At 49.7% G+C, this 13,306-nt stretch overlaps 1 protein-coding gene across 10 annotated transcripts in view; it reads left to right on the top strand.

Moving 5' to 3' along the window:
* The window catches only part of BIN3 (bridging integrator 3), a 58,224-nt gene that overhangs the window by 37,962 nt on the left and 6,956 nt on the right, over positions 1-13,306 (top strand). For 7 of the 10 annotated variants that reach the window (XM_010592379.3, XM_010592383.3, XM_064272708.1 and 4 more), the window contains 4 exons: positions 1,230-1,270; positions 1,682-1,743; positions 8,412-8,548; positions 9,186-9,226. In XM_010592379.3, coding sequence (XP_010590681.1) covers positions 1,230-1,270; positions 1,682-1,743; positions 8,412-8,548; positions 9,186-9,226 — 281 coding nt within the window. Of the gene's footprint in view, positions 1-26; positions 992-1,229; positions 1,271-1,681; positions 1,744-8,411; positions 8,549-9,185; positions 9,227-13,306 lie in introns of those variants that run through there. The other 3 variants (XM_064272713.1, XM_064272711.1, XM_010592381.3) reach the window with 2 other exon arrangements.

The following is a 13,306-nucleotide window of genomic DNA, read 5'->3' on the forward strand; positions in this document are numbered from 1 at the left end:
TATTTTTCTTTCAGTAGAACCACAGCGAAAAGCCCAGGCTCTGGAGCCAGGCGGCCTGTGTTCAAATCCCAGCTCCTCTGCTCACTAGTGGTGTGATCTTGGGGAGATCACTTAACCTCTCCGTCTCAGTTACCTTCTCAGTAAAATGAGGATAATAGTTATACCCACCTCATAGTGAGGTATGGAGAAGAAATCAGGCCATGTGAAGCGTGTAGCGAGCACCCAGTGAATGTTAGCAGCTGTTAACTCCCCAGAACATCTAAGCCCGCCTGCCTCTGAGTCTGCCTTTCACCAGGGAGGCGGCACTGCCTCTGTGGCAGAGAACACATGAGAGGCCTCTGGCTTAGTCCCCCTCTTTAGCAAATCCTAGCACCTCATGGAGGCCACTTACTTCACATAGCACGAAGCAATTGTCAAGATCCCATTTTACAGATGGGGAAATTCAGGCTTTGGAAGCCCAAGTGACTTTCTTGACTTCACCTGACAGGTGGGTGGCAGAATTGAGTTCAGGAGTCACACCCATCAGTTTAAATATTGCTGGCATTGGGAAAATTTGATAACTAATCAAGAATTTATAGGGTCGTTACGAGTCGGGATCAACTCAACGGCAGTGGATTTGGTTTTTCTTTTTTTTGCCTGAGGTAGTAGTAATAGTAGGATTTGGTACTTCCAGCTTACAGAGCATATATACCTCATCTTTCTTGAGCCACCCTGAACCTAGCAGGCAGGTAGGACTATGGAGGGAACCAAGGCTATGGGAGGGAGGCGACCTGCTCAGGTCTCACAGCTTGCAAGTGGTAGAGACAGCACTGGACCCTAGCGTTTCTGACTCTGGAGCCCGCCCTCTTTCCTCTATGCCCTGCTGCCTCCCTAGATGAGTTTCCATCACATTCTTAGCTCCTTGGCTGCTGCAGAGAGGGGAGGGTGAGAAGAGGACTCACAGCTTTGCACCTCACTCCCAGTGGTGGAAGAACAGAGCCACAGACCGCTGGTACTTGCCTGGATGGCCCATCTGGGAGGGGACTTATTCTCCCTCAGTCAAATGCTTAATTAATTTGAGAACATAGGGATACTGTGTAATTAACGATCTGTTGGTGCTTGTATGAACTGGACGGCATTGTTTTCTGCAGGCTTGGGGGCAGGGGTGTGGAGAGAGTTTCAGTAAGCTGGGAGATTTTTTCCACCATGTTGTCATTTCTCCGATGATTGAGTTATCTCTTTTGTTGCAGGTGGAGAGGGACTTTGAAAGGGAGTATGGAAAACTCCAACAGTGAGTGTGAAACCCCAGAAGGGTGAGGCGAGAGGTAGATAGGGCCAGAGCCTGCTGCCGTGTCTACTCCTGCACTGCCACATCTGTGTATCACCCAGTCAGTGGGCTGCTTAAATGGCCCATTAGCACCCTGGGGGCAGAGGGTAGCTCAGTTCACTAAGCTGCCAGAAATTTGCCCCCAGCAGATGACTCTATGGGAATTGGTAACTCTTAGCCTTTGGGTGACTTGGCTTTGTGCAGAGCTTGTAGTGGCATTTTAGTTGGTGGGAAAAATCTCTATGGAAAAGGGCTCCTTCTCCCTGGCAGGCATTCTAGAGTGCCAGGTTGGGCTTAATTCAGTTAGATGGGAAGAAAGTGGGCCAGGGTAACTTGGGAGTGCCAGGTACCCAGGCCTGTGCCTCTGCATTGCAGGCTGGAAGACCAGACCAAGAGACTACAGAAGGACATGAAGAAGAGCACGGATGCTGATGTGGGTAGGTGGCTCGTCTGCCCACGGCTGGCATGGAGAGGGGCAGGGGCAGAGGTGGATACACTCCTCCCTCAATCATCCTAAGGGCTAATGTTGAAGCAGTGACACTCAGGAGATACCCCAACGGTGTCCCTGAGAAGCAGCCTCAGGTCACTCTTCCATTATCAAATCACCACTCCCCACTGTCTACAAACCTTCTTCTTGCCTACTCTTGCTTTAGGGGCCAAGTGTGAGGCTCTCCTGAGTTTCCAGTTAGAAATATGACTGCAGCACATAAAAGCTCATAGTTGCAAATGCTTCCACTGCCTCAGAATCTGGGCCACTAGCTCAGGCTGTCCAGAGACAAAAAGCATAGCATTCTATTCTTGCAGAAATTAAGAGCCTCCTGGGACCAGTGAGATTGGCTGTCTGGGGGTGACAGGAACTGGAAATTCTGTATGTTTAAACAAGAGGATGGGTTAAAGTGTAGCATTAGAAGTACCTCAGGATACTTTGGTCCTTACTAGGAGCACTGAAAGGTCTAGAATTAGGGTCTTTGGTAAGTGGCGGTTGATAGGTGCTAGGAAACAGCCTGTAGTCTTGGAGAGGTTTTGTGGTTGCAAAGTTCTTGTTTGAAATGAGAAATTAGAACCAGGAGCCAAGAGATAAAGGAGGCTCTGAAAAAAGACCACCACCAGGAAGCCTTCTGCACAGACAGTGTGGCAGGGGCCAAGCTGGGAGTAATGAGAAGCTTCTCTTTGGGTTCCTTCCTCAAGGCCTTTGCTCAAATGGATGCCCTCAACCTTCCCCCCCTAGAACACCACGAACTTGACCAAAAGTTCAACATTTGTGTAACCTTGGACAACTTAACTCAGCTCCTGGTCCCTCAGCTTCCTCATGTGGAGGCGCAGTGAGTGTTAGCCACTATCATCATCATCATCGTCATCGTTATTGTTAGCAGCAGCAAGGCTGCCAGGACATAACTGAGTGCACCTCAGTGGCTCCTCCTTTGGGTTACAGTGGGAGGGACTTATCTAACATGTCACTTGATAATGGGGACCTAAAAGAGACTTAGGTGTTCCCAGGGCTGCCCGTCTTCTTTCATTTAACAAATAATGATTGAGAACCTGCTTGTGCCAGGCCTAAGTCTCAATGCCAGGGATTCACCACTAAAGCAGGCAGGAACTTACATTCTAGAAGGGAAGGCATACAATAAATTAATAAATAAATATGTACTGTGGTGTCATGTAGTGGTGAGTGCTATGATGGAAACTAAGGAGCTGGAGAGTGACAGGGCACTGCCTTAGGTGAGGTAGTCAGGGGAGACATCCCTGAGGAGGTGTCACTTGTGCAGAGTCCCAGAGGAATGAGGGAGTAATCCGTGCAAGTATGGCTGAAGGAAGAGTGCCTCAAGCAGAGAAGACAGGCAAAGGCCCTGAGGTGGAAGCAGACTTTTCCCCCAGAGGATGTCCACACTAACCCTAAGGTTCAAGAGAAGTAGTAATAGAATTGAGAATCCATCTTAAATCCATTAGGCCATGGTCCCCAAACCTTCTGTTGGCCCAGGACAGGAACCATTCCCGAAGCGAACTCATCAGGCATGGATTGGACTGGACAGCAGGTTGGAGAGAGATGCTGATGAGGAGTGAGCTACTTGCACCATGTGGACACTTGAGACTATGTTGGCATCTCCTGTCTGGAGGGGAGATGGGAGGGTAGAGGGGGTTAGAAACTGGCAAAACGGTTACGAAAAGAGAGACTGGAAGGAGGGAGTGGGCTGACTCATTAGGCGAAGAGTAAGTGGGAGTATGGAGTAAGGTGTATATAAGTTTATATGTGAGAGACTGACTTGATTTGTAAACTTTCACTTAAAGCTCAATAAAAATTATTAAAAAAAAAATCCATTAGGCCACACCACCCACGTGATAATCCTGTCTGATGGCGTAGGTGAAGGAAATTTCACCTATGTTATCTCTTCTGAAGTTGAGATTGGCAGGACAAGCAAGATTTCCATTTTATAAAGGAGGGAATTGAATTCAGTCCAGCCCCTCTTCTCCAAATTCAGTCCATTGTCTTAGGGCAGAAAAGCCTGCCCACATTTCTCACTCACTCCTTTGCCCCCTAAGGTAGAAGGTGGGTCAAAATAGCCCTCCCTCCTGAGGCCTGGCCTGTCTCCGTACTGGCACGGCTGCCTCATAGGCAAAGTCAAAATGGGGGGCAGTGTCACCATCTCCAGGGCAATGGGCACCTAAGGGTGGAACTTGGGGGCCACCCTGATCCTCCTGGTATTATCATTTAAAAAGAAGAGTTTGATACATCCTTCATAGAGGCAGTGATTGTATATTTGTTCCCATTTTAACCCAGATGTTAGGGCCTAGCCAGTTACTTATATAAACATGCATCTTTCCTGCCAGGGGCACTGTGAAAAGCTGATAATGAAGTAAATACTTCTTCCTTCGCTGGGAGCAGCCACTGCCACCACAGCCGAGTAAGAGCTGACTGCCTGTGTGTGGACTGCTGCCTGATTTGGTCTGTGCTGTAGACTGTAATGTTGGTGTTGGTCCAGAGGACTTGGGCTGGTCTCAACATGACCTGTACCTAACTGCTGCCTCTAGCGTCTCCAGACTATTTGTGTAGAGAACCAAGTGTTTTCTTCGGGAGTTCATCTGTTACTGTTGCAGTTACTCAGTCCTGAGCTCTTTGGATTGCATCTCTCTTTACCATTCCCCACTGCCCTTCCAGTAAGAGTGTCGCTGTCACCTACTGCTCCCTTCCTTCCTGCTTCTTCAGATAATTGCATTGTCAGCGTGTCAGTGAAATGAAGATTTGTTGTTTTCATAGTAAGCAGCTTTGGAATCAGGTCGAACTCCAGGCATTCATGCGGTGTTAGTTTTCCAACAAAGAAATCAGGGTTAAATTGGTGACTTCAGGAGCGTAGGACACTGACCTTCTAGAGTCAGCCTCAGAGTACTCAGACCTGGAGCCTGAGCAGAGAAAGCCCTCCTGAAACAGTGGTTTCCTATTGGATCACAGGACCAGAGCCTGATGGTCCATGCCAGTGGTTTTCACACCTTGGTGGCATCAGTATCACTGGAGGGCTTGTCACAGCCCAGATTGCTGGGTCCCACCCCTGGAGTTTCTTATCTGGTAGATCTGGGTGAGGCGTGAGAATTTGCATTTATAACCAGCTCCCAGGTGAGGCTAATGCTGCTGGTCAGGGACCCACTTTGAGAATCACTGACCCAGATAATTGAGGGGAATTTTTACCTTTCCTGGTCTTGGAATTTCCTGAACTCCCTGGACAAGATCTAAAATCCCAGGCTGCCATTCCAAAACAAGGTTATCTCAGACTGATCTGTCTCTCCTAGGTCTTTGTTGACTCTTACATTCTAGAGGCTGCATAAGGACTCCAAAGGCCCAGGTGGAGTCTGCAGCTTTGCTTTCTCTAAGATCAAAGGCTACCAGCTTCCTAGTTTGTACTAGGCTGACCATGCCCCCTCCGCTAGTCCCCACAGAGGCAGAATTAGGAATGTGAGCTGTGGCAGGGGACACTTGGGCTGGGGGAAAACGGAAGCCATGGTTATGTTGACATTGTTAGCACCGTGCTTTGCCCCAAAATCTGCTGTACAGGCGGAACGTGATGATACTACCAGGATGGGGCTCCAGACTCTGTTTTGCCAGTGTTTGATTGCCTGAGCAGACTCAGTCCTTTGACTTCATATGGTTTGAGCAAAGAAAGGAAGAGACCAAGGCATGAAGAGGTGAAGGTTTTGTGGAAGAAATTCTTCCCCTCCCCCCAACCTCCTTCCAGGACTTTTTGTTTTGGGGTTTTTTTTTTCCCTCAAGTATTGAAGAAGAAAAAAAAAAATTACTAGGAGAAAATTTTCAGAAACGTTTTCAGTTTTACCCAGGTTTTTATTGTCTTTTAATTATGCTTCAGTCACCATTTCATAATTAAATCAAGCTACACATAATGTTTGTTCCTAAACCTACAAAGTCACTTTACAGATTTCAAAAAGTGTTTTGTTTTTTTTCCTTCCATTGCTTCAACATTTCTGGAAAGTTCACGTTTCAAGTCTCCCGCATTCTGCCCTCCTTGGTGGGCGAGGAGCCTCTGATTGTAGCACCTCCCCAGATTCAAGAGACCCCAGAGTGGTGCTAGGGGGGCACTACCTGAGCACTGTCCGCTCAGGGCTGCCTGGGTGAGGCAGGGCCCCTCCGGCTTCTACTTCTCCCAGTTCACAGTGGAAGGGGCAAGCACTCCTCAGGGAGGGTCAGGGTTAGGGCTACATGCTACTCCCATGAAGTAGCAGGGAAAGGCCATATTTGTAATTAAGTATGAGTTGGACCTTTTTTTTACTGTTTCTGTTGTTGTTGTGTGCCATCAAGTTGGTTCCTACTCAACAGGACCCAGTATAACAGAGTAGATCTGTCCCATAGGGTTTTGTAGGCTGTAATCTTCATGGGAGCAGGTCACCAGGTCTTTTCTCCCATGGAGCCACCGGTGAGTTCAGACTGCCAGCCTTGCGGTAGCAGCCAAGCCCTTAACCGTGAATGCCACCAGGGCTCCTTCTACTGACTGTGAGGCACTTTTTTTGTAAGACTTTTTTTTTTTTTAAAACATCTTCACATCTCTGAAATCAAGGTACCATAACATCTGACAGTGTGTCCTGGTTTAATTGGCAGTGTTTTTTCCTTTCTTAGGGGTTTATACAGTAATGATGTGTCTTAAAATTGATAGTGTCTTCAATTCAGTGAAATATAGTAGTAAGAAATAAATTCAAAAAATTGTGTTCTCCTGAGAAACACCCCGACATACACTGAAACCAGTACAACGGTATCAACTAAGCACGACCCTTCTCCTGCCTCTTTCCCTGCCCCTGTAGAATTTTGTTTGCAAATAATCGAGACCTAAAAACTTGCATGGGACCGAAGCTGCCAATAGGTGTCGATCCCTGCCTCTGGCCTGCCGTGTGACTTCCGGGTCCCCCATCTGTCTAACACAGTAACGAGTAGTATGAATATTAATCTGACACTTACCGTATCCACTGCTAAGAAAGGGGGAAAAATGTTGCCAATTAAGCCTGGACATACCATTTGATTTTATTTTTTGTTTTTGATTTCAGAGATGTTAATATGTGGAAAAGTTGGTCTTAGAGTCCATAAAATAAGGTTCGCCTCATAGTTAATTACAGAGCTTTAGCCTCAATCCTTGGGGAAATGCTACCAGAGAGTTCTTTTTAAAATGTGCAGTGGTTTCCCACCAGAGGATCCTGGGGCCTGTCCCCTTGCTTTCTCTAGACAAGATCACAGGAAGAGCATGACCTGAAAGGGAGGGTACCTGGAGTCTAGTCCTGGCTCAGCACTGGCCAGCTATATGACCTCAGAGGACTTACCAACCTTTCTGAGCCTCACTTGTCTTATCAATAAAATGGAACCAAAATAGATCTTCCCAAAATGTCTCTTGGGTTGTTTTGAACCTTAAATAGGACAGTGCGTGCTTGCGGATCTTGCAAGCCAGGGGTTGGCAGACTTCAGCCTGCAGACCAAATCTGGCCTGTTTTTGTATATACGTTTTATTGAGCACATCACAGCTCACTATTTACATATTGTCTGTGACTTTTCACATTACAAGGCAGAGATGAGTAGTTGCAACAGAAATTGTATGGCCCACAAAGCCTAAAATATTTACTTCTAGTCCTTTACAGTACAAGTTTGCCAACCCTTGATGTAAACTAGAGTACTAAGTTATTCTTATTGGTAAGGAAGCCCTAAACCAAGTTTCACATCCAAAACTCATTGTGAGCCTTTTTAAAATGCATATTCTTGGGCTCCAGACTTGCTGATTTAGAATCTTTGGAGCCAGAAATGTGTATTTCTTACAGCTTCCCAGATGATTCTATTATAGTCCGTAGAGTGGAAAATTAAGTAATTGCAGCAGGTAAAGCTACTCAAAAGAATTACCTGGAACAGTGTCAAATGGCCAGAAATGATCACCATATAGTAAGGATTACTGTCTTATACCTCTGTAGTGCTTGGTGGTTTTTATAATCTACGGCCATTGGCAGAGACTGTCTGGGTGCCAGCCCCTGGGCCCTGGGAGGGCAGGCAGCCCTGAGTAGAGGACCTTGAAGCCTAGCCTTTCATAGATTCTTAGTCATCTAGTGCTGCTATATATAGCAGAAATACCACAAGTGGATGGCTTTAACAAAGAGCAGTTTATTCTCTCACAGTCCAGTAGGCTAGAAGTCCGAACTCAGGGTGCTGGCTCCAGGGGAAGGCTTTCTCACTGTTGGCTCTGGAGGAAGGTCCTTGTCATCAGCCTTCCCTTGGTCTGGGAGCATCTCAGTGCAGGAACCTCAGGTCCAGGATGCACTCTGCTCCCAGTGCTGCTTTCTTGGTGGTGTGAGGTCCCCCAACTCTCTGCTCCCTTCTATTTTATCTCATGAGTGATAAAAGCTGGTGCAGGCCACACTCCAGGGAAACTCCCTTTATATTGGATCAGGGATGTGATCTTAGTAAGGGTGTTACAATCCCACCCTACTCCTCTTTAACTTAAAAGTACAGTCACAAAATGGAGGACAGCCACACAATACTGAGAATCATGGCCCAGCCCAGATGGATACACACATTTTTGGGGGGACATAATTCAATTCAAGACACATAGGTTCACTGAGCTTTTACTTCTTACAGCCATGTCAAAATCTGCCATGAAGATATCCTTGGACTTACTCTCCAATCCCCTCTGTGAGCAAGACCAGGAATTCTTGAACATGGTGACAGCCCTGGATACAGCCATGAAGCGGATGGATGCCTTCAACCAGGAGAAGGTGACTGGGGTCTTGGCCTTTGGCGGCCAGGAGCAGTACCTCCTTTTCTTTCTACCACTCTTGGCTTCTGTCTGCTGGTGTGCTCACATGGAGGGCTCAGTCTGCTCTTTGGACTTGCTAGCCCTCTGAGAAACCTCTGTGTTGTGAGCCCAAGCTGAATTCTTTCCTGGCTGATCTGCTTCAGTACTGCTTGCTTCCCGTGGCTCCCATAAGCGCACATCACTCACTCTGAGGCCATGAGGAATACTCAGGGCAGCTCCTCTAGCCCCCAGCCCCTCGAGTGGGCCTAAACAGCTTTTTATAGCTGTCCACACAGCACTTTTCACAGCTGTCCACACAGCACTTTTCACTGAGCGGGGCCGTCATAAGTTTTGGCAGACAGCAGCTAGTAGGACGAAAACTGCCCAGGGGCCAGGGAAAGGGCTTCTTGTCCCCAGCTGCCACCCCTGCCTCTCTCCAGCTGCAGAGTTAGTGGTGCCACACCTTTGCCTGCCCTGCTCTGGTCTCCTTTCTGCTCAGGGCTCTCGGGGGATCCCTGACAGGCGTCTTGCCTCTTCTGGGGAACTTGGAGCCTCCCCTTTTAGGAAGGGCCTGACTTCTCCCCGATTTTATCATCATCGGGTTTTTCTTTTGACAGGTAAACCAGATCCAAAAGACCGTGATTGAACCCTTAAAAAAGTGAGTAAATGTCATCTGGGGACTAAGGGTCTCAGAACTAGGCTCAGGGCACTTATTTAAAACGTGGGAATACCAGAAATTTGAAGGGGAGGCAGATCCACTTGCCCCTTGGGTACCAAATATCATTGCTACCAGCCTGTCCCCAGGTTTAAAAAGGGGCTGACAGGAAACTTAACTGGGGATGCCAGCTCTGTGATCTGTGGCCTAAGGGTTGGTGCTCTGGGTTGCTCCAGCACACCGGTGATTGCCCTGACACGCTAAGTAATGGCAGGGAACTTCTGATCCTTCCGCAGCGGCCCGACTTTGCTCCAGTGGTCATTTTGCCATTTCTCCCTTTGTTCGTGATTGAGAACCAGTGAGACCAGGGCTTGCTGAATTAAGCTAGCAGAGATCTTGGCCAGCCCTCAGCGGAGATGAGCTAGGCCTTTCATCTCTCTCAGCCGGATTGGGAGAGCAGCTGCCTGCACCGCTCGGCTTTTGAAATGTGGGGGTGGCCGCACATGGGGAAGGGAGCAGCAGCCTGGTCCTGCCTGGGAAGGCCCCATAATTCATGGCCTGTCAGGGTCAGATCTTCTTCTGTGGGACTCATCTTCAGTCAGGCAGGGCTCTGGTCAGCGATCAGACAGGCCTATTCCCTGAGTCCCCTGAGGGGGGAAGTGTACAGGGGGGACAGGCAGGAGCATTGCCTTGAAGCTCCCGGATCACTTCATCTTCTTCCCTTGCCTCGCCCAAGCCGCCCTGACCTAGAAAGGCTCCCTGCTCCAGTCCAGCAGCTGCACTTTATTACCTCTTCTGTGGTGGTCCCTGGCAGTTGCCTCACCAGGGCCCTGGGTAATGAGGCTCCGCTTAATTATCATTAGGCCTGGATCAGGGCCCGGAGGTAGATGAAGAGAGCAGTTTTTGATCCTCCAGCCCCTGGTGTTTGGAGGTTGTTGAGCTATTCATTCTGTGTTCAGGTCCAAGGGGTGGGGTTAGGACAAAGCTCTCCTAACCTCTTAAAGCTGTTCTTTCTAAACAGGGACTGTCTGGAGGCTCAGGGCTGGCTGGGAGGCGAGAAACTCTCCTCCCCACTCCTTTTCCCTGGGCCTCTCGTGGGCCTCCCCCGGCTCCCCAGAGTGGGTATTCACAGCCCCTTCCCCCTCCTCGTTCTTGTTCGGCCCCAGACTCCAGGGTCAGATGAGGAGCTCATTGCTGAGGTGACAGCCAGCCAGCTGGTGGGTCAGGAAGAAGGTGTCAGGATAAGCTTGCTTGCTTGTGGCTTTATGTCCTGGCCTCCAGAAAAGAGGGTTCATAATACAGGCGGCTGGAGGCCGGCAGAGCATGCCCATCCATGTAGGACTCCTCTGGGTGGGGGCTGCAGGGTCCCAGAGGCTGTGCCCTCCTGGGTCAGCTGAGCTGGTGCTGAAGCTGCCACAGCGCCCAGAGCTGGCAGAGCCCAGCAGGGAACACCAGCTCAGAGAGCTGGGGGGCTGACTGCTGTCTCAATTTCACAACCAAAGAGGCGGCCTTGAAATCTGATCCCTTGCTTCTGGAGCTAGAGCCAAATGGAGAGAAACCCCCGCTACTTCCCACCACCATGGCAGCCCACCACCTGCCAGGAAGGTGGGTGAGTGGCAGACGGGCAGGCCGTCTCCCTGAACAAATCCGCTGACCTCTGTATGAGCCCCTCAGACTCAGGCCTGACCGGGCCACCGCCCTGCATCCCCACCCCTCCAACCACAGACACCCGGCACTGCCTGTTGCCTTCTCCCCATTTGCTTCCTCTTGCCAAGAGAGAGGCTCCCAGGGACCCTAGCACCGGAAACAGGAAACTGCAGCTTTCCTGTCCTCTAATGAAGATCATCGCCACATGGCCACCCAGCCACCCCCAAGCCTCCCCCCAGGGGGCTCGGCCTCTAATCCCCCAGTCTCTGGGCCTGCGCGCACATGGTCGGATGGGGATGCTTTCAATTTCCTTTTCCTGGTGGGTGGAAGATCCCGGCTATGTGGGCACAGATTGAGGAATGGCAGGCATTCCCCACCAGGCCGGCTGCTCTCAGCCCACCTCCCAGCCGGCCTCCCTCCCTCCCTCTTTCCCTCCTCCCTCTCTCTCTCCCTCTTCACCCCACGCTTACCCAGGGGAGATAGCTTGATATCAAACCTTAGGACAGGCAAGAAATGGGCAGTTGGCATTGTCAGAGTTTCAGTGAGGCCTAATGTGGGCCTCACCCTGTCCTCCCTTCTTTGAGGAATCCAGGATAAAGGTAGTTCGACTTTAGAAGCTGATGGCCTAGTGGGGAGGCCGTGACAGTGTTATCAAGAAAGGAGCCAGGTATAGTAACTGCCAGCATGGAGCAGTGCCGCGGAGTGGGCAAGTGCTGGACCGGCAGCCCCAGCCGGATCCACCTAGCCTCTGACCTCGGGCAAGTCACCACTCCTCCGTGTCTGGTTCCTCATCTGCAGGAAGAGAGACAGGTTGGAATTCTCCAGAAGATATAGTTGGTGCTTAGGAGCAGGGGAGCGAGGTCCTGCGGGAGGCGGTGCCATGTGAGCTGCAGAGCAGAGTGTATCCTGGAGTCCTGACCAGGGATCCCTTGTTCCATCTCACTACTAAATATCGATGGAGGGAGAGGGGTCCCTGGGCACAGAGGGTCTGAATCTCAGCCTTGTTTCTTTATGGTTGATAAGTGTGGCCTCCATGCCTCAAATAGAACTGGGTCCCCATCGTCTCCATCCTTCTCCTTGTTAGATGGAGTCAGCAGGCACCTCAGTGGAGTCCTAGGGGCATGTCTGGGAGAGGCCCTGGCACTGGGGGCCAGCCCATGCTTGTGTTCATCCCTGCTGGCTTCCCTCCCCTGCTGGCACCCAAAGCCCTGATCTGAAGGTGGAGGAAAACACTCCAAATCTGGGGGGGAAGGGGAGCGTTTCCTGCTGTCAGACGTGCACAGCACCATGGGTGTTTCCACTGCCTGCCACTTGGAGCCAGGAAAGTCTGTTCCACGGCTCATGAGTAGAAAATAGGGAGGTGGATGGATTGCAAAGCCCTGGTCCCACCGTTCTCATCAGCCAGCTCCAGATAAGCTGTGCCCCTTCACCAGCCATGTCTTAGTTTGCCTCCCTTTAATGTGAGATGAGTGTGAAACCTGCCCCGTCCTGTTGTTGTTGCTGTCAGGTGCCGTTGAATTGGTTCCGATTCATAGCGACCCCATGCACAACAGAATGAAACACCGCGCGGTCCTGTGCCATCCTTACAATCCTCGTTATGTTTGAGCCCATTGTTGCTGCCACTGTGTCAGTCCATCTCGTTGAGGGTCTTCCTCTTTTTCACTGACCCTCTACCTTACTGGTTCCTCCCAATAACATGTCCAAAGTATGTGAGACAAAGTCTTGCTATCCTTCCAAGGAACATTCTGGCTGTACTTCTTCTAAGACAGATTTGTTCATTCTTCTGGCAGTCCATGGTATATTCAATATTATTCGCCAACACCTTAATTCAAAGGCATCAATTCTTCTTTGGTCTTTCTTATTCATTGCCCAGCCTTCACATGCATATGAGGCTATTGAAAACACCAGGACTTGGGTCAGGCGCACCTTAGTCCTTAAAGTGACATCTTGACTTTTTAACACTTTAAGGAGGTGTTTTACAGCAGATTTGCTCAATGCGACACGTCGTTTGATTTCTTAACTGCCGCTTCCATGGGTGTTCATTGTGGAGCCAAGTAAAATGAAATCCTTGACTTCCGTTTTTTCTCCATTTGTCATGATGTTGCCTGTTGGTCCAGTTGTGAGAATTTTTGTTTTCTTGAGGTGAAGGCTGTAGTCTTTGATCCCCTACCCCTAGGAAATACCAAAGCCCAGGGAACAAAGCCACCAAAGTGGGAATTTGTTAGTAACTCATCTCCAGTGAGCCAAGCCAGCTGAGCCTTCCCATGGCATCCTGACGGGTGCTAGTGTGGGAGGCAGAAGTTATCCTGGTGAAGAAATTGTTTTCCCGGGGGGTCAGGTGACTCTAGCAGAGCAGTCATAACCAGTTTCCACTGTAGCCACTTCCTCCCCTAGAGTACAGATGGTCGTGGTTCCAGAAAGCTGAAGAGTAGAAGC

Source organism: Loxodonta africana, chromosome 19 (assembly GCF_030014295.1).
Source record: "Loxodonta africana isolate mLoxAfr1 chromosome 19, mLoxAfr1.hap2, whole genome shotgun sequence".
Taxonomy (NCBI): Eukaryota; Metazoa; Chordata; class Mammalia; order Proboscidea; family Elephantidae; genus Loxodonta; species Loxodonta africana.